At 40.7% G+C, this 21,554-nt stretch overlaps 1 protein-coding gene across 6 annotated transcripts in view; it reads right to left on the reverse strand.

The window, feature by feature from the left end:
- fryb (furry homolog b (Drosophila)) overlaps positions 1–21,554 on the reverse strand; it is a 55,405-nt gene that overhangs the window by 31,308 nt on the left and 2,543 nt on the right. The window contains exons 1-7 of one of the 6 annotated variants that reach the window (XM_047343676.1): positions 14,469–15,472; positions 2,910–3,103; positions 1,965–2,018; positions 1,667–1,806; positions 873–963; positions 409–488; positions 55–135 (exon numbers count right to left, since the gene is read on the reverse strand). In XM_047343676.1, the coding sequence (XP_047199632.1) occupies positions 55–135; positions 409–488; positions 873–963; positions 1,667–1,806; positions 1,965–2,018; positions 2,910–3,103; positions 14,469–14,715 (887 nt within the window). In that variant the 5' untranslated portion in view covers positions 14,716–15,472. Of the gene's footprint in view, positions 1–54; positions 136–408; positions 489–872; positions 964–1,666; positions 1,807–1,964; positions 2,019–2,909; positions 3,104–8,268; positions 8,636–14,468; positions 15,473–21,554 lie in introns of those variants that run through there. The other 5 variants (XM_035178312.2, XM_035178314.2, XM_047343677.1 and 2 more) reach the window with 5 other exon arrangements.

The raw sequence follows: 21,554 nt of genomic DNA on the forward strand, positions 1-21,554 counted from the left end.
GCACACACAAACACACATGCAGTATAAACACTCATTTGTGAACATGTACAGTACCTGGACTGAGCTACGACTCCCACTACTTCAGCGTAGAGGTCAGCCACGATGTGCATGTTGCCAGTGTTGGGTCCCAGATACCTTAAAGGCAAAGATAAACATCAATATCAATGGATAAGTCTGTGACAACGACACACACTTCTTTCATTTATAAGAGCTGTGAATAGGTGCATGTTGATGTTATGACTGCATGTCAACTCTAAAGCCCCTTTCATTCAATGCAAATAAGTAATTTGTTTGTATTTTAAGATTTACTTAATTTAATTTAAATGAATTTGGTTGTTTTTTTTCTGGGAAAGTGTACAGTGATAAATATAATTTCAGCCACAGTCCCAGTTGTGTTGTCTTTCTTACCCTTCCTTATATTTGAAGTGCTTGAAGGCCAGGTTTATTACTTCTTGGATGAGTCCATCCAAAAGAGGATGGAGTGGGATCTGGATAGAGAGACAAAGGTGTCAGTCATAAACATTTAATTAAAACAGTGTTAAATTAAATGTGCTTATTTCTAGATAAGTCTAGAGCATTTGGTGTAAAGTTGTTGACTTTATCAAGAGTGAACTGGGAAAGGCAGCAAGTTGTTAGTAAGAGAAGGGCATGCTACATACAATTGTTTCTTAAGGTTGTTTTAATTTGCAGTATGACAGTAAACAGGCATCAATATTAACAGATTAAAACAAAGAAAAACACAAATTTACCAGTTATTTTCCGTGATGTGAATACTGTCTACAGACAAATTCCTTTAAAAGTTAAACCTACTCATGTTAAGAGGTTTGAGGAGACATTCAGCATTTCGAGAAGATCTGCAGAATGAGACTCACCTGCTTTAAAACCTCTATAAGCACTAAAGAAAAGATGAAGTCTATTGCCAGATCTCTTCTCTCCAACAAGTAGTCCTTCTGTTGTTCATCACTGAGACAAAAACAGAGAAATACATTTTCCAAGATATTCCGAAAACAACTGACCTTGAGAGACAATCTAAAGATTTTGTTGGTCGAAAATGATTCTGCATCAAGTGATGTCATATGTTAACTGTCATCATGAAGAAGTCCCAAAATCAAATCATGCATGTAGTTCAAAAACATATTTTTCATGCTATCCTGTAGTAGAATAGAAATGACCTAAAGCTTATATGGATCAAAACATTATTATGATTGTGTAAGAATTATGTCATCATGACATCACTATGAAGTCAGAGAATTGTGTAATGCAATGCATTACACAATCAGCTTATTTAGATTACCCAAATGGTATAAATGATGTAATGATGACATCATTAATAAATGGTATTATTACAATGGATAAAAGCATCAGCTAAATGAAATGTAATGTAATGTAGAATATACAAAAGTTAAGCATTGCCAGATTGGGGTATATAGACCTTGTGCTTTTCATATAACAATGTTTTTTTACTGCTGTATGTGTTGTTAGTCAAAGGTAATATGTGGTACCGACAATATATCTTATTGTTTCAAGTTTCCACCTCAATAGTTTACAGGTCATGACAATATTTATGATTAAAAGAGACATGAATCCCTAATATTTGTTTAAAAAAAACTTCTGAATCTATTCCAGTGAAGAAAAAAGCTCTTTATCTGAGTCTGTGTTCTCTCACTTTTTTGACTTGGTGTTGGCCCTGGGTCGATACTCGTGGGACTCGTCCTCCAGGCCGTTCTGCCTCTTGTACCAGTCGAACAGAGTCCTCAGGATGGACGGCAGGCAGTACTCGGCCAGAGAACTCATGGAGCTGATGAGCTGCAGAGACGATATGAGGAAGAACAGGTGAGGGTGAGCAGAGAGAGAAAAGAAAACAAGAGGTTCATATCCCAAATAACCTTTATGCCTTGGTTTGTATGACAATGGACAAAAGAGGCAACACATATTGGTGACGTGTCCATGTCAGATTTACGCACCTGGTCGAACTGTGGGTCCTCTCCTCTCTGTAGAGATTTGTTAAGTGGCTTCTCCTGTGAGATAAGAAGACATTCACGTCAGGAGAGACGGAAGCAGGCAGACAAACACACAAACCAATCTTCAAAACTTTCTGTCTTTCCTTTATTATGTTTTCATGGTTTGAACCTAAACTCTCAGGCAACAAGCCGCACAGCCGGAATGTAATCAAAACTTAAGATTAGGTTTCAGTTTGTCTGAATTTGAAATAACTGTTTGTATGACATCAGCCATTTCTTCACTTAGATTAGATCAAACTCGTAGGACCACTCCACATTTTCCATTGTGCTCTAACATTTACATTAAATCACCTGCAGCAAATGAAACAACCAGCAGCACCAGTTTCTGACTCTCTGTGTAACCGAGACACAGAGGTGGTATGATGGTTGAAAATGAAATAAAATTCTGTCAGTTATTTTGTAATTAGTGGGATTATTTTTTTTATTTGGCATTGTAATCAGTTCATCCTTGAGACCAAGTGGACCATTGTAACAAATTAAAACGTTGCTCACAGCGTTTCCTTAAATATTGTTCTTACAACAGTGGAATAGAAAACATTATGCCTCAGACTATGACTGTCCTCAGCACAGACGCAGAGGTATTAAGAAGGTATTAATATTTTTGCATGTTTGCTGCTCTACACTGTCTGTTCCCTGGTTTTGTTTAGAACAAACTGGCATATGCTCCCTTCATCGTGTCCCTGAAGAAAAAAAGGTAAATATAGAAATAAACAGATTGAAAACTTATCAAACCTGTTCTCATTTAATAAACAAATGAGCCATGATGCTGCACACTATTTAAGATAAAGGCACACTGCACCTTTCTTTTCACAAGTCAAGTTAACAATATCTATTGAAGCCACACTGAATAACACAAGTGTTGAATGAGTTTGATGCAAAGTGACTCACCAGCGGTTCGGCCATGATGATGCGGATCTTGCGTTCGGAGAGCAAGGTGAAGTTGGCAAACAGGCTTTTCAGGACGAACTCGCCCGGCTTACTCTCAGGGTCCACGTTGACGGGCGCCATGACGACAGGACCCCTTCTCTCTCCCAAGGTTCCACTGACTGGCGGGAGTGGTGGTTTCAGACCCACGGGAGAGGCTGCGGACAGATAGGACCAGTCAGTCAGTGTAAAGCAGAGATATTAAAAGGCCCCTCTCAGACATGGAGGGGGAGAGACATACTTTTATTACTGCTGTCGTAATTCTTTTATCTTACCTCTATTTGGGGCATATTATATGTTCTAAGTTTGAAACTATTTCCCCATAATTTCGTATTTTGGGGGATGTAAACAAGCAATTTAGATTTAGTAAGTTAGCATTAAGTTATAACATATTGAAAACCGTGATTGTAGCATATATTTTTTTAAGTTTTGATGTGAGGAATTATCTATTTGACTTTATCTTTTTAACGTACACATGGATTTACTGTCAATGAAGTACTTTGGTATAAAAGAAAACTTAAGAAACCTGGCGATTTCCTGGCAAGCTCTGGATTCATTCTTAGTTTCTGGGATTTCTAAGCTGATTTAAGGAGGTAAAAATTTGAAATGTGTTTTTGACAGAAAGCAGGTGCTAAGAGTTTTACAGAACCTTATTGGCCTCCATGATTTGTGTGTCTCAACCACTACAGCAGCTTCAACTGCTGACTGTGTTGATAAACAGCCAAATCAATGGGCCAAACCCGCACTAACTAACTTTCACTTGTTTTTTCGAACTTCAGCATGGACCTGTAGCTTTGTCTCATGTATGTCCCTCAGTAAACTCCCAAGCTACATCCACCTCCATAGCAGGGTCATATACTACCACCTTAAATGCCTGTCTTACATACGACCTCATACTCTCTCCATGCTTCTCTCCTTCTAAATGAATCACTGACGGTAATGAACAAACAATACTTGTCACATCAGAATCATATTATTTTCTTTCTGTAATGTTCAAACTCTTTAGCAATGATTAATTCATGCTGAGTCAGAGTCCAGGTTTGAGTGCATACACTTTCTAGGCACACACACACACACACACACAAAACTTGCTCAGCAGCCCGAAGTTTTCATTCTTGCCTTCTGATTGCATCATTAGGGAAACTGGGCGCTATTAATTCTTGCAACGATAAACAAAACAGAGAAAGACACACAGGGAGTCGCTGGAGTCTAAAATGAGAGGGAGAGACAGAGAGCAGACGAACAGACAGGAACAAACAACGGGTGTTTCCTGTCATGCATCTCTAAGAATATGAACGAATCACTTTAAGTAACAAAACATTTCTTCAGCGTCTCTTCAATATGCACTATAAGAGCGTTAAGCAAGACATGTCAACATGACATGAAAGAAAAAACCCAAACACCTTCACACAGAACCGAGGACAGTATTAGCAACGACTGAAGCAACAGCCAACAGAGCAGGCTTGATTGACCGAAGCACATCAGCAGGTTTGATTTGCTGCAATTCTTGAGAAGAACAAGGTGAAGTGACAAGTGTGTGCTGTTAATAAAGCATCAGGTCTAACCCTGTCCTTTCATGACCACGTGATTGTACCTCACTGAAGAGGTGAGATGTCCATGGATACTAAACTCCCTGTGCAGGACAGCAGGACCCCCAGCCTCATTCACTGCAAACTGTTTGTTAGACACGTGAAGACTCGAGCGATGCAAACATGCGTGCACACGATCACCCCCCCCGCACGCTTACCAAGGCCCTTGATGAAGCTGATGACACTTGCCCTGCTCCATCTAGTTGGCACTTCCATGGTGCAGACAGCCACACGGTGGGACACAGATACAGTAGGTAAAGTTGGGTAAAAAGGCTAGGAACCAGTGGGATGGAGAAGGTAAGTGAAACTGGGAACTGGGAGGTTAATTCACCGAGTAGTTTACAGGGTTGAAAATACAGCTCCCATGATTAACAATTAATAGTAATTCCTTGCAGGAGATTAGAGTCTGTCTCCATCGCCCAACTACTCCACCATGGCAGTAACGTCTGGCTTAGGTGCTTTCAGATGTTTATCCGAAGCTAAAAGTGTAAGGCTCCATCCTTCAGAAAATGACAGGCAGGTAAAGTGAGAGACATGTGCCTGAGGCAAGAAGGAAGAGTCTTGACAGCAGCATTACAGCTGTATCCTGCGTTCGATCCAACTCAAACAGGAAGACACGCTGCATCCACAGAGCGGAAGAGCCATAACCACAGTGAGCGACTTGAAGCCTGCGAATGGTGCAATAACAGGACGGGACGTTGCATCTTTTAAAACTTCAAGAAGAGAAACTTATTCCATTGTGCTGCTTCAGCAGATGCCTGGGTGGGTCGCAGGCTGTGTAGGGCCCCATGCTTGACAGCTACATGAGCCTACAGACCACCTATCAGTTTCTACTTCAGCTTCTGCTCCACCTCCAGCCGGCCGTCACGTCTCTGTACGACACCTCCCTTGACCTTGGAATCCTTGAAGTCCATTGGAAAGTTGTGCTGAAGTAAAGTGCTTCTTCCAGAGTGGTTTTGTGGCTGTCCTTCAGTTGTCAGTAGCAGTTAAGTAAAGTCTGCTCCTTGTGGAGATCTGACCAGAAGAGTTGGGTTGGAATTTCAACACTGCCCCGAGAGGGAGGCGAGGGGAGGAGGGAGGAGCTATATATAGACTACTGGCGGTCGTTCTCTTACATACCCACCACTCCCACTGACCCCTACTCATACACAAGTGCACACACAAGCAAACAGATATACTCACAGACACACAAACACACACACACATACGCAGAACTAATATATCTGGGAAAAAAAGTAATGCGGTTAAATGACAAAGCAAATGGTATGCATCTAACTCAAGGTAGACGGTAAACAGAGCTAATCTGTTACAGCTTCACCACGACATGACTTTAAAGTGTGAGTAAATATGTGTGTGTGTGTGTGTGTGTGTGTGTGTGTGTGTGTGTGTGTGTGTGTGTGTGTGTGTGTGTGTGTGTGTGTGTGTGTGTGTCTTATGCACGTCAGCGGGGAGAGCAGAGCACAGAGTAGGACGACATAACGACATCAAATAGAGCTGTCGATAAAGCGCACCAGAGCGCTTCCTGGGACCCTCGTAGAATTCTGCATGACTCAGCATTTTAAGAGATGAATCAGCAGATATCCATCACGTGTAGTCAATACAAGCCTATCTTGGTTTACAGCACATTGTATATCCTAAAAGGTTTACGACCACAAACACACAGCGACGACCCTCAGCAAGACCTGGCAGAACCAAATCTGACACTGTATGACTGACTCATGACCAACTATGGTAACCAGACAAATCTGTTCATATTAATCATGTATTCACATTTATAATTGAAGAGTTTGACATGTGGGTAAAAATCTTAAATATTGATTCTCAACAATTACATTTAAAATGCCGGCCTCGTCCTCTACTCTCGTTATTACACAAATTGTAGACGTAACTATTAGAGGATGAGAAAAGTATTTTCACTTAGATTTAACTGGAAGGTCACAACACTGTGTTTCTGTTTTTACAGTGGGGCACCTCAGGAGGTAGAGAGGGTCGTCTATGAACCAGATAGTCTGTGGTTCGATCCCCGGCTCCCCCGATGTGCATCCTGACTTTGACAGGATACTCAAGATACTGGTGTATGAATATGACCAAATTAACAGCACTGAATGAATGTGTGTGTCGGCGATAAGACTGGAAACTACACCATAAATCATGTACAGACAAATAAAAGTTGCTGTAGCTTGCATCAAAAATGTGTGTGTGTGTGTGTGTGTGTGTGTGTGTGTGTGTGTGTGTGTGTGTGTGTGTGTGTCTGTGTGTGTGTGTGTGTGTGTTTCAGTTAGGCTGGTATGTGATGGAACAAGTTCAACTTGATGAGGTCAGCTGTTTATCTAGTGATTTCACTCGATAAGTAACCCATGCTCAAAACACAAACCTATACTTGAACTTGACAGGCCTGTTTCTCGGCTCTATAGCTTTCTGACTGCATCATTATCGTGACCTTGGAGCAGACAAGGCTAAGCGTAACTGAATTTGGTCCAATAGCTAAAACATATACGAGTAAAACGTACACACCATCTCATCACAGCCTCTGGTTTCTTTTTTTTTTTAATCATATCATCATAAATGGCTGAGGGGGGGGGCCATCAACACGCCCCCTGCAGTTCCTACGTAACCGACATAACCCCCGCTGACAGTCCTTCACCGCACACCTAATATATGAGGTTGACACAGCTGCTCTGGACACACACACACCCACACACAGACACACACAACCACAGACACACACTTTCCAGAATGTTTTTATGGTATCTAAAAAGGTACACACAACATCACTATTTAGCAACAGAGCACACACAGATGCTTCTATAGAACTCGTAAACTACTCACAGACAAGTGCCCACAGTATATACACAAAAATGAAAGCAATAGTGTTCAGTCGATATTTGAAATCACTCAAGTATAATAACAGGAAAGCCCGTAGTCATCTCTGCACTCTCAACAACAACAACGATATACTGATGTTACAGTAAAGGTGAACTACCGGCTGCAACGTGATGACTATATTAGAGACCCAGTGGCGCAATAAGACACCAGTGCTTTCTGCGTACTGTAATGTCTCAGGTTAATGAGCCCACTGCTGAAAGTGGGCGAAAGTACAGAACGTCCAGTTGGCACCAGTCTGGAATGATACTCCTGGGTATTCACCCCGGATTGCCTCGCAGTGTCAGACAGTCGCTCTACCTTCTGTTTGGTAAACACCAACTCACTGACGGAGGAATTGATTAAGTGATTTGAGTCTGTTGAGCTTTAAACAGATCATCCATTGGGGTTGTAAACACACAGGTCTGCTGTATATTTAATTATTATTTAAAATGTGGCTGAGCTTGGCAGAGTGTTTTAACCAAACCCCTTTAATGCTGAGCACAAAGACTCAAACAAAGTCAAAGACTGAGTTATTTCGCTGTATAATTAATATAGAAAATTGCTGAGGAGACAGATTTACCCTCTGCTAACCCCTAGAGCAGTCCCCCCCCCTCTCTCTCTCTAACCCTTGTCTTCCATTATTCCATTATATAACACTGCCAAATATTAAAAGTGTGGATGATGCTGTACGTATGCTGTCTGTTTTTCAGTCTCATCCAACACATACATACACAGTAATACACAGAACAGGTATAGTCTGTACACTGCAGGATACACTGACGACCAATCAGTCTTTCAGAATCTGACCGTGTCACAACATTTGTTTGGCATGCCAGCAACAACAACTGTAGTGTGTTAGCTGTACTCACTCCCTCCTAAGGACTTGAGCAGAGACTTGATGCTGATGTCAAAGAAGCCTGAATCCTGCTGGCTAGTCGCCATGGCTGCAGAGGATATGTCGCCACGGTGACAGACAGCAGAGGGGGGACAGGATGGCAGGATGAGGCGTTGCGGACAGAGCAAGCAAGAGAACGAGGTGTACGCTCCGCGAGAGAAAGACGGAGGAGAGAGAAGGAGAGAGGGATGCGGGTGGGCACCCAGCGATGCGGATGCTGCGGCTGTCTGCTGCTGAGTGGATGTGTGTTTGTTTGTTTATGTGTGTGTGTGTGTCAGAGAGAAAGAAAAAAAGAGCGGCACACGGCTTTTCCTGCACTCTGTATTGCTATCTCTGTGGCTAACACCCCCATCCCCTCTCTGTTTTGCTCTCTCAGGACAGTGATACACAGATGTTGGTAGGCGCAAGCAGCCAATCCTCTTAGAGGAAAGGGAGAGGGAGAGAGAGAGAGAGAGAGAGAGAGAGAGAGAGAGAGAGAGAGGGAGAGAGAGAGGGAGAGAGAGAGAGAGAGAGAGAGAGAGAGAGAGAGAGAGGGAGAGGGAGGGAGAGAGAGAGAGAGAGAGAGATACAGTAAGTAGTACTGCACAAGGGAATTGCAGGAAATAAATGGAGGGTAGATGGGAGGGAAAAAACGATTGAGTGAGGGGAAATGGAATAATTAAGATGGAAGAGATAACGAACGTTTCCTGATTACTGTTGACCAGTTCTGTCGAACAATAAGTGCTGAGTGAGCATGCTGCATGCCTGCCCCGGCCAATCAGAGCCAAGAGAAGCAGTGACGAGGAGGCTGCACCAACCAATAGCCAGAAATAACAACTGGTGAATGGCATCACTGACTCAGATGTGTGAATTTCTATTCTCTAATAATAATAAGAAGAAGAATTTTATTTATATGCACTCACCAAACCAATGATTGAAAGAAATATATATACAAATGTTTTTAATAAACCAAACTGCAAGTCTTACAATAAAAACAAATTTTCAGAACCAATATAAAAGTAATTATTATTAGGTTACTCTATTTTTTAAGCAGTTTAAAATAATCCCAAAATCTAAGTTTGTCAAATAGGTAGTTCCACATGGGAACCTCTATGGTTTGAGGACTGTAGAGGTTCCGAGGTTGATAAGAACACAGACATTCAGAGAGATAGTGGGGCCGGGCAGGGCCACCTTGGGTTTTGACAGAAGTCTGTTGGAGAAGCAACCAAAGCAACGGTAAGGATCTCCTTTCTATTTTAATTTAACTGAGCAAAGTAGACAAACACATGCAGACTTTGAAGTCTATTAGAGTCTTTTATGGTGGAAAAGCTAGTGGTTTTTTTGGGGCTTTACTGGGAAATGTATCATCAGCATAAATATGGGAGACAATGCCATGTCTGTTAATTATGTCACCAGAGGGAAGTATGGCAAGGGAGTAACTGAAAAGAACATTATACTACACAGATTAGTTGTTTATTCAACTGTAGTCATCTTAGCGGATGTACCTTCATTACCTACATCTACATATATAAACTGGATGGAGACAATAATAGAAACCTGTGTAAAAGTATTCAAAATACAAAGGAGAAACAATTCCACGAAAATACGTCACCACCTCTAAGAAAGTGGAAGGTGAAAAGGAACAAGACCCTTAAAAATAAATGTTGAGTAGGCAGGACTCCATCAAAAAACAGAAAAGAGGATTAGCTGCGGAGGGAATTAAAAATCTTTTTAAAACCTTTAGGCTATCACAAGCTGACAGTGACACCGTTTCTAGATCTCAACCCTAATTTGGTATTTGTGTTCTTCATCTTCTTCTTACTTATCAGCCAACTTATACACATTGAGAGCAATGACAAACCGGAGTCAAATTCCTTGTATGTCTACGCATTCAAGGCCAATAAAGCAGATTCTGATTCCGATTTTTTGCAAAAAAGTTAAATAAGGGGCGTGGATATAGTTGTTATCGATCTTACCAATATGTTTTGCCTGTTACACCATCAGCAGAAAAGGATAGTGATTATCCAGATGATGACAGCGCTGACATCGGGTGGTGCTGCACGGCCAATTAACACCGTTATGTCATTTGTAGGTCAATGTTTTGGCAACCTGACTGGTTAAACTGCTCGGCAAGTAAACACATGTTGTGGATTATTTCAGGTGCCGTGATGCAGGACACTGGTTTTCAAACAAATCAATATTTAATTCTGCCGAGCACCAAATGATTTTCAGAGAATGACAGTGAGCAGAATTCTTTGTTGTCTAAGCATCGCAAGACAGCAGTTTTTAGCTGTGCAATTTTACAGAGGAGACATCATGTCCCAGAACTCCAATTGAACAAAGGATTAGCTTATCCTAGCTAGAGTGTTTTAGTGAATTAAAAAGGGCCTGATGAACCTTCGCTTCCCTCACCTACAATTTCCACTGGTTTTACCCAGTTTTAAGTTGTTAAATAGACCAACACAAACATTACTTTGCTTGTGGGTGATACTGACCTTACACCCCAAAGCAGCAGATACATTATTGACGGGCCATTTGAAGCTTGAATATAGTTTCGGACAATTCGACGAAGTGAATAAATTCTCTCCCTCCACCTTTCACATGGAGGTGAGTAGAAAGTTCACAAGATACAGCATCATGTAAAGCTGCATCTCACAGGAGATGCGACAGAGCACAGGATGGCCTGGTTCACATTAACAGACAATTACAGTCGAATCTCAAAGGAGGAGAAATATAGCAGAGAGGCACCGCAGGTCTATTCCTGTCCGCAACTTCTGCTTACTCCATCACAGTCCTGGGCCAAATTGTATCAGCAAATGAAGTTAACCTGATTACTGAAATGTGACAATTCACCCAATCAAGTTACAGAGAAGCAAAGCGAGCATGATTTTCAATGTCTTGCAACGGCCCCCAACAAAGTAGTTATTTCAACTTACTGGTGCAGCAGCGAAGGAAATTGAGACTTTGTTGAACCTATTTCTCACATCTCTCATTTGTTTAAAAAGTTGCTTGTGGCTGATATGAGATGATGGGAGAGTTTATTTTCTAACACATGTAGTTGTTGAGTGGGAGGGAAACCAGCGAGGAAGAGTACGACCTACAACTAGTAAAGACAAGAGAAAAATAACTTTCTGTCTCTCGTAAATCGTCCACACTTTATCTAAATGCAAGAGATATGTTCTATCTGGAGAAATAAAATTAAAAATTAAAAAGTTTTCCAATTAATCTATTATATTTTTTATTTGAATGATCCAATATACAATCCTGAGATCAATCTATGCATTCGTGCCTTCTCTCAGCAAATGTACTATGCTGGATGTTAAGTGTATGCAGTGTTTGGTATTGTGTCGATTTCTACATAAATGGAGTTATTAAATCAAGCACAAAGAATTACCACCTAGGGTGTATCTGTCTGTCAACCAGTTAAGTTGCAGTTTACATCTATGTCTGTCCAGACTCATATAATAGTGAAGAATTTGAAGGTATTTATGAAAAGGTGGCACATTAATTATTCAATAGTTGCCAAAATGTGTTTTGTGACGGCACAATGACCTTCACCTTTGACCTTTGAGGGTTAATATGTGAGTCCAAGTAAACATTTGTGCCAATGTAGTGAAATTCCTTCCGGGTGTGTCTGATATAACGTTCACAAGTCATAAAACTTGCCAATATCGAGCTCTAGTTCTCTTTGTGAAGAGGGAACAGCAGTTCAGTTGTTGGACAGAAGCTTGCGTCCAATGTATGAAAATATATTCAAATTCATGACCTGCGATGGAAATTCTTTGCCACAGAGTTACGCACATCTATTTAGCTTATCATAAAATCATAGACGGAAAGACACATACATACACACACACAGACACGCACACCCTTATGGAAGTCCTGGGATTCCACACATTCTAAGCAGGGGCCTGAGCATGCCAGCTGTTGAATGTGCCTCCACACTCACACTCAGCACATACATGCATTCACACAAATGCACATGACACATGCACATGACACATGACACATGACATACTCAATTACATTCCATTTAATCTAAAATTATTATTTTATTTAGCAGTTGCGACCACTTCCCACACACACACACACACACACACACACACACACACACACACACACACACACACACACACACACACACACACACACACACCTGCAAATTCCATGTCTGAGTGGATACCTATATTTAACTTTTTTCATCATCTTTATCGGACACATTTAAATGATTCACCATTCCATCCAATTGAGTTTTAATGTGCAACTTAATCCAAATACCGAAAGCCCTGAAATAAAAAATGTTAAGATGATTATTGGTCCCGATGGTGAACTGCGGCGCAATAACTATCATATTTATTTTGATAAATAATCAAGCTTCAGATTGTTTTCTTGATGATTCAATCAATCATTTGGTCAGGGATGTCAAATAATGGTGTCCAAAGCCAACAATATTCAGTTTTCTAACACATATGACGAATAAAAGCATAAAGTCTTTCACTGGAGAGGCGGGAACTCGGTAACGTTTAATGTTAAAAATGACCTTAAAATCAATGACCTTAAACTAGCTGATAATTAAGTTTCAGTCAATTGGCTTATTGATGAACTCAAGCTTGTGAGGTCTAGATTACACTGACTTAATTACATCATCACAGCACATCTGTTAAACTTAAATTAAACCTGCCACTCATCTGTCTCTCTCTTATGGATGTCTGACATGTGGTCGTGGGTATAGACTGCTCTATCACAACACACGCACACACACACAGAGAGAGAGACACGGGGAGTATTTGAGGTTCACACAGTGGTATCTCCTTGACACAGCTGTCTTGATCAAATAGATATTGTGAAGAATGTGTGTGTGTGTGTGTGTGTGTGTGTGTGTGTGTGTGGTGTGTGTGTGTGTGTGTGTGTGTGTGTGTGTGTGTGTGTGTGTGTGTGTGTGCACCTCTCCCCTAACATCAAAGCCTCCGTCACACACATTATCACAGCATAGAAGCCCTAGAACCTTTAATCTCATGGCATTTCATATGTCTACAAGTTTACCTTCGTTTATTGAAAAGTTGCTGTTAATTTTCGACTCAAAGTTTTCTTTGTGCAGGTGGTACTTTGTAACACAGACACTACCTCGTTCCAAATTTCCCTTTTAAACACCGACTGTACGCCCACTTTTCTCTCTCCTTCTGAAGTTCTGCCAAATCCCACAGAAAAATGTATATTCAGATAAATAATGACTCCCTAGACCTCTCTGCTCTACTCGCCTTAATATGCACTAATCATGGAATTAACCTCGGCTGACTTTTACATACAAGTCTTTCCAACATGATCCTGTTAGCGTCAGGACAGGCTTATTATAAAGTTAACTTCACATCACTCTGGATAATTGTATTAGTTAATAAATATGAAAATGCATAACCTCCTTTTGATTTGGACTTTTCTGTGGCTTTTCAGGAATAGATAGAAGCCCTGGATCTGTTTGCCGGTGTAGAGATTGACACAACAGAGCCAGAGGGCAAGTCTCACAGGGAAACAGATCATCTTGCAGGGGTATAAGTGCAGGCAAAGAAAAAACATAAAGCTGAAGCAGTACTGTCTGAAAATACTTTTAAAAAATGAATATCACCATTAACTTTAATCAAAGGCCCTTTTTCTCTATTATATTGTAACCAACTACTTGAGGTTTTGGCGTTCTCCCACTGTTGGAAGTATTTCGACATGGACTTCCCAGAGGTTAAGTTAAGTTGAGAATGAATAAGTTGTTTGGGCAAATAAAAACTGTGCTTACATCTGAGGCCAGAGCTGCACAGACATGTCTATTTTCTCAATCTGCAGAATGAGGATAAGTGGAGTAATCGCTGCTGCTGCTGTTGTCTGCCTCAAGACAGAGAAGGTATCACTTTTCACAGGGTCTACAAAAACCACAACAAAGACGCCTGACGAATCAGGTCTTCAAATCACAGCAAAGAAAACAATAATAAGAGCTATGTGGAGAGACAGAGTATAAATAGTTAGTAAGAAACTTGTTTTTTTTCAAATACCAGGTTGAATAAAAACCCATCCCACATTCCAGTGGGGGAGTTGAGAATCCGTATTTCAGCTGCGTGTTCCGCCAAACTTTTCATGACTTCCAGCATGAAGAAACGCGTCCGGTCATGAAACACTAGCATTCACAAGCTTGTATGCAGACTCTGCACCTACCTCCGATTATTCTTGTCCGCTTTCTGGACCTCGACTGGATCTTACTGAACCTCCCGGTAAAGTCACTGGCGTCAAACATGTCCATCGACAGAGAGGCGATATGCTCCAGAAATATGCCATCCTGGCCTTGGCTGTGGTTCTCCAGATCCGGGTCCTGACCTTGGCTCAGAGATTTGCCATCGAAGTGGTCTGAAGCACAGCTTTCAACCCCAAGACCGTTCGTGCTTCCTACATCCTCAAGAGACATATCTCCACTATGTCAGCCCACTCCTCGTTACTCTACTGTCAAAACCTGGCCATCCACAGAACTAGCTACATGATGGTTTGACACTAAGTTGGTAAAAAATTTAAAATAAAAAAAACATTAAAAAAATAACTTTAAAAAAAGTTTTAAACAAAGTGTTCAGGTAGTCCCAAAATCCCGGTTTTCCCTTTCTTCATCTCATGCTTCTTCTTTTGTCCACATTTTGGTTTCCAGTTTCTTCTCACAAGGATTTATGTTGAGTTCATTCAATCCCGAGACAGTGAGCTCATTGCTTTGTTGTTCCAGATACACAGGCTCTCTTGAGAGTTCAGGTTCACCTTTTCCCACTCTTCTTCTTAAACTACAAAATGTACAACCTCCGAGTCTTCTTGTGTTTGAGAGGCAAGTTCATTGAATGTAAAAGTTCAGCTGTCTTCTCCTGCTCTAACCTGTTCTTTGTTTAGCTCTCTCGGTCTTCCTCACTCCTCTCTGAGGCACAACTGTGTTTCTCTGCTCTCAGGTGGTGAACGAGGGAGGGATCCAATTCCAAGAGCGCAGCTTGATAGGGTGGTTTGGGAAGTTTGGGTGGTTCTCTCATCCCCTCTCCCTCACACCGTCTTCCCTTTCCTTTTTTCTCTCTCTAGGGGTTTTCCTAACTAGCCCCCTTGTGTCACCGAGGACAGCGAAAATAACTTCTTCCTTGAGTCCTCGCTCACACACCTGTTTCCTTCTACTTGTTTCATCCTTTCTGTCTCACATAGTAGTAAAGCGCGGCAGAATGGCACGAATCAGCTTGATCCAGACAGCCACCACATGGCATGTGGGTGTGAGTAAGAGTCCCTGTACTCACTGGTCGAGGCTGTTTAGCCAGTTAACCTCAACGTGTTAATGGTGTAGGATTACTGAGAGCAGACACGCCCCTTCACAGAAGGGGGAAACAAAGCCAAACACAAACAGGAAGAACGCTGAACACAGGGACTGACAAATGTGTTTTTGTGAAAGTTAGCTGTTACTCTTGAGTTGCAGTTGTAAGATAATAAATCAAGCAGCCTTTACACAGATAGAAAAGTATACTCAGACGTCTTACTGAGGAACTGATTTAAAGAAAATTTAATTTACAGAACGGCTCTCCTTTTAAAAGTCATCCTTCCTACACCCAATCCTGAGAAGAATAAGAGAAGAATTCACCTTGATCACAAATGACCACAAAGCTCTTTGGCCACATAAACAAATCTAACACTCAATACAGAAAGTAAACAGTTTTGTCACAGCCCTGATTACATGTGGCTCTGTCATGCTGGGAAAATCAGGTAATCTGCAATGCTTTTGCTAAACAAAAAAAACTTAATGGTAAATGTAATAAAATGAATAACATTTTACCACAGGTAAATATAAGCTCTTTTACACACAAACATCAATGTGAAGGTTTTAAATTCTCTGTATCCCTCACTCAATTCTTTCAAACTCATGTTTGTTCATCCTGCAGTTTACTTTCTCTTACTCTGTAAGGCAGTTAGCACCTCTCAGGAGACACCTATACCCTGAGCTGACTTCTTGCTGTTTATGCCACTATTGTCATGACATCAACTCCATTGAGTGCTTCACCTGAGTCCTCGTGTCAAGGAGTAAAAACAACAAACCATTCATGTCCTTTTTGAAAAGGCTGCAATGCCAGTTTAAGTAGACGTGATGAATATAATGGCAGTGCCTAACCTTGGTTGCACGCCAGAGTTACAGTAAAAAATAGATTAATCTCCACAAATTTTACACATGAAAGTTGGTTTACAGGTAGTGTGGGGGTACTATTTCCTATGTGCAAAGAGAGGGAGGCACCTTAAGTCTATAAACTGCCTCAAGTGATGTCATGTAGCTTGGGGCTACATCTGCGTACTGTAACACTCCAATCAATCTCTGCCAGAACAACGGTTTCTGTGTTTGCATTCAACTTAATTGTAACATAAAAAAATGTTTTAAACCAATAAGTAATGAGGATAAGTTGTGAATTTACATATTTGGCTTTTACTTATATAAATATGCTTATACTGAACATTATTAGTGAAATGACACAGATGTCGTACATGTTTAGTGTTAAAATATCTAATCCTGCGGTACTATACCCACTTGTAGTTGAAGCAGTATTATTTAACTTTCTGTATTTAACTTTCTTCCTGTGTATTTAACACGTGCTTTAACACGAGGAATAACTTGAACGATACAATTGTAGGTGAGCTATTGAAACACAAGGCAGCACAAGACATTTTTAAACAGTTTGGTGCTTTTACTGAGATGTTTCTCTGCCATCGCAGCAGAGAAGCAGAAGTCTGTTTACACACAATGGTGATGCTTCCTCGAATCTGGCGAGGAAATAGTTAAAGGTGGCAAACAAGCAGAGGGAGGCACGGTGCCAGAGTCAGTTAGAGAGGCGTGCCATCCCCTAGGGGGACTACAACAGCCAAGTATTAAGACACTCACGCTTACGCACACAAACACACTCAGACATGAACACACAAACAGGATATTGTTTTTGTCCTTTCATTAACCTGACATCTCTGGCCAACCTATAAAAGAAAACACAGGTTGGCCAATCAACCACAGGAATTTGTCAGCAAACAAAACCACAGGCTTTTACTTATTTATTTATTCTCATTTGTTGTTGATTTCTGTGCTTTCTTCACTGCAACGTTCATCTACACTCTGGAGATGGTAAACATCACTTTTCAGGATGTGTCTATGGGCTCTGCTTCCTCAGTGGCTGATAATGAACTCCACTGTGATTCTCTGACAAGCTACTCAGGTTTGTCACTCTCGTGTTTGCTTGACCTGATAAGTCAGTTGTGATTTAACTCGAACGCTGTCAATCTCAAACTTTACACAAACACAATAATCCCATCTATTCTTCCCTGTTGACTCTGGAATGTAAACTGGTCTTTTCAAAAGGTAAATGAAGAGATTCTAATGATGTGAGGTAGAGCAGCTGATAAAATTCAAATATATATATTCCCTAATCATTATATAAAGAGGACATTTAATTAACCTACTCTTATAAATTCATTTTATTAATCAAATAGGCGGAGGTCAACTCTGCAACCTTGAAAATCGCAATTAATCTATTGCTATTATGTGTTTTTCATGAGTTAGTGATCCGTCATTTACACACAAAGGAACCTGATTGTGATTTATGAGCCACAAGCGTCACCTGCCCGCCACTGTTCAGACACGCTTTGGTTGACTAAGACAACCAAACACACCCAAACAGACAAGACACGAGGACATGGGCTGTTTTCAACACCAGGTAAACACCGATGTCTTAACTGATCATCTGCAATCTTTATTCTCTGTCCACCTTCTTTTCTGCGTCTTTTTCTTCTGTCATCACAAATGTTTCCTGCTTATGTGGACATAGAGAAGACAGTATCACCTCACACACTGTCTGGAAGGAAAACAATCTATTTCCATTCCCATGCTGATTTGGTTGAGGCCATAAGGAAGCAGAAAAAAATGTGCCACAGTCTTTTCTGGGCACTTATTCCTATCGTTTACTTTCTCATATTACTTACATATTACATTTCCTCATTTTGTTGCTGCTATGTCATTCTTGCTATCTTTCTCAATGACTACAGAAGGAAAAGCAGCAGCTTATGTGTTTGTCAATTAATTGTTATCCAGAACAATTAAGGACCATTTTACTAGTGTTTGTATCATTCATTTGGTTTATGGTTTACATTTGTGTCCTAAATTGTGCTTTTAAGCGTGAATTGTCACAAACATACAACAGGAGATGCTATCAGTGGGTACCACACACCTTTTTCAACTATGTGTCTTCCTTTGCAACTGACTTGGATGTGACCTTTCCCCATCCAACCAATAATTTCGTCCCTGATTATAATCCTTCTGCTTGTCATTTAAATTGCACCCTCTGAGACATCTGCCGCAAACCTTTTATGTCTCCTGTCACTCAAATATGTTGCCACGTTATCAGTTGCCCAGACCGCGAACCCAGCAACTCAGCAACCCGGTCTAACAGGAGAACCGAGAGCATAAACACGTTTACTTTTGGCTTATGCACTGAAGCAACACTCCAGTCCAGGGGTTCCCTTGGAAGACGGGTCAAATTAATGACAGCAGAGCGTCGCCACAAGAACCGGTGCCTTTGTTAGAGATAATGAAGCTTTGCGTAACAAGCTGGGATTTATTTAGAGAACGTATAATTATAAAATATTTGAGTATTATCAACATCATTGTCAACAAGCAGCAGGCTGCTTTTAGAGGGACATCTTAGATTTGCTTGGTAAAGCACGTTAAATTAACAACAGAAGGAAGAAGATTCTTCTATTATAGATATTATTGACATGTATGATATTACAAATTATTGATCTAACCTTGTTTTTTAGCAGTGGTGTTGGAAAGTAAAAATAGCAACACCACAGTGGCATTCAAAATTGTACACACATGTTTCATCATCAAAATTAAAGTACCAAAAGTAAAAGTACTTATTATGTAGAATGGTCCATTTGCAAAATAATGTAGTCTATTATATTATTAGATTACTACTCTGTGCATTGTACATACTTTGCATTATAATGTAGTTGGTTAGGCATGAATAAGGTCCTTATATTAATCTTATCTCAACCTATAAAGTACTAAAGCATGATCATTTATTTGTTGTATTATGTATTATTTATCTGAATCAGAAAAGTAAATAAATAAATACATTTGCCTATGAAATGATGTACAGTAGAATTGCAAAGTAGCAAAAAATTGAGCTCAGCAGAGTACTTGAGTAAATGTACCTAGTTACTTTCCACCTCTGGTTTTATTTTAATACACGTGTAGTGGTGCATTCCGACAACTGGTTTTAACAGGCACAGGAACAGATACAGTATATGTTTGTTTTCACTGCATGTTTATACAGGCACTGCACTGAGGGTGCCGCACACACGTCTTCTCTGGATGAAAGCAAAACTTTCTCTTTTCTTTCACTCCTCTTTGCAGTGATTTATCATGCGGACTACAAGCTAGAGACGTCACCTAAACCATTGGCATGTACAGTAGATGGACAACCGAAGCCTGATGATTCTCACTGTTTCTTCTTTTGACCTCACTTTAATCTGTGATCAGAAAGGGGAGGTTTAACGGGCAGTAATTCAAAGGGCTGGGACTAAGCTCAGGCAGCAGTGATAAGTAAAGTACAACTACAAGTTTTGTAATTGCAGTCAGATGTCCGGTCACTTTTGGTTTTCTACCTCTGCCAAGGACATTGTGCGTTCGCCCCTGTCTGTTTGTTGGTTTGTTTCTGTCTTTCAGCAGGATTATTAAAAAACTACTGGACAGATTACCACAAAACATGGTGGAAGGATGAACTCAGGCCAAGAAAGAAACTATCTGGGGCAGATCCAGGATTATTTTTCACTGTCTTTAGCACCAATACCATGAATAGTTCAGGGAACTAGATGATAAAAATCAGGCATATTTAGGGAACTGATATGTACTAGTGTATGTTATTTAGTGGGGCATGATTAAGTGCAAGGGGACAGAGCGGAGGAGGTTTGCGCTCTACTGAGTATCATTCTACTTTTCTCCTGTTGTCAACAAGCCACCACACCGGCTCTACAATGGTGCCCCCTTGAGCCCATTAGAGAAATAATAATTCTTCTTGTGCCATTTCTGATTCAGTTCTGAAGACATTTTTGAACATGATTATTCTTTGTTTATTCATTTGTTTGTCTTTAGAAACTATTGCTCCTTTGGTGCAGAAATTAATCTTTATTTGCTTATTCCGTTTGTTTGCTCTTTTGTCTGCTTTCTCAATGAAGTCTAACATTTATATTCACAGAGGCTTTTAGTATCTGTATGTGATTGCCACTCACTTGGGAGGGAGAATGAAGCAGAGAGAGTATATGATAAATTCTGCTTCCAGGTGAAAATGTGTTTCAGTGTTAATATACTGAAGGACCAGGGTTTATAGACTCATTAAACATGAGACATGAGACATTAAACCTGTCAGCTGTTGTTAAACTGTAAGCACTACCATATCAATTAAGTCATACAAAGATATTAACCATCTATGTGTACATGCAAACGCACACAGTACAGTAAGCCCATCAGCCTTTCAATACATATATAGACTTGTGTTATGTAACACCACTTCTGGGGGTCTCTAATGTGCAGACTAATGCATCAGTAAACAGCCCCAGAGCTCCATCAAATCTAACAGCAGTTAAACAACATTCCCTGACCAATTATAGTAAGTCCTAAATCAAACACACAAAACGCACAAGCCAAATAAATTAATTCTCCACCAAAACTCCTTTATAATTATGTCAACACAAGACACCAGGAGGCTTATCTCTAAGCAGCATGGAGGAGACGAGCGTGCACATAAAATACAAATTAATCTTTAACGCAACAGTACCTGAGGCAAAGCCAGACAGGGAGTGCGATGGTAAGGAATGTGTGTGTGTGTGCTGATGTCTCTGTATATGTGTGGACTTGTGTTTGCCTGGCAGAAACCCCAGGTTATGTAAGCCGGTGGGAGTGAGGTGCCGGGTGGTATCTATGGAAACAATGACAGCGAGGAAAGATGGATAGTTCACCAGCGGATAAGGGTTCACGAGCTGGGAGCGTGGGAGGTCAACTACAGTTTCTGCTTCTTTCCCACATGCAGGAGAAGCTCGGTAATGTCTTCACAGCAAAGGATCTGATCAGCGGTTTGTCCAAGTCTGTAAGAGAGCAGCTGAGCTACGATACAGGGAGGAGTCACTGGCTCATAATGTCCCCTTATTGCAGAGGACAATGCACTTGAACTGGGACACAAACTACAACACATATACCGTTTCATCACA

Source organism: Hippoglossus stenolepis, chromosome 15, assembly GCF_022539355.2.
Source record: "Hippoglossus stenolepis isolate QCI-W04-F060 chromosome 15, HSTE1.2, whole genome shotgun sequence".
Classification (NCBI taxonomy): Eukaryota; Metazoa; Chordata; class Actinopteri; order Pleuronectiformes; family Pleuronectidae; genus Hippoglossus; species Hippoglossus stenolepis.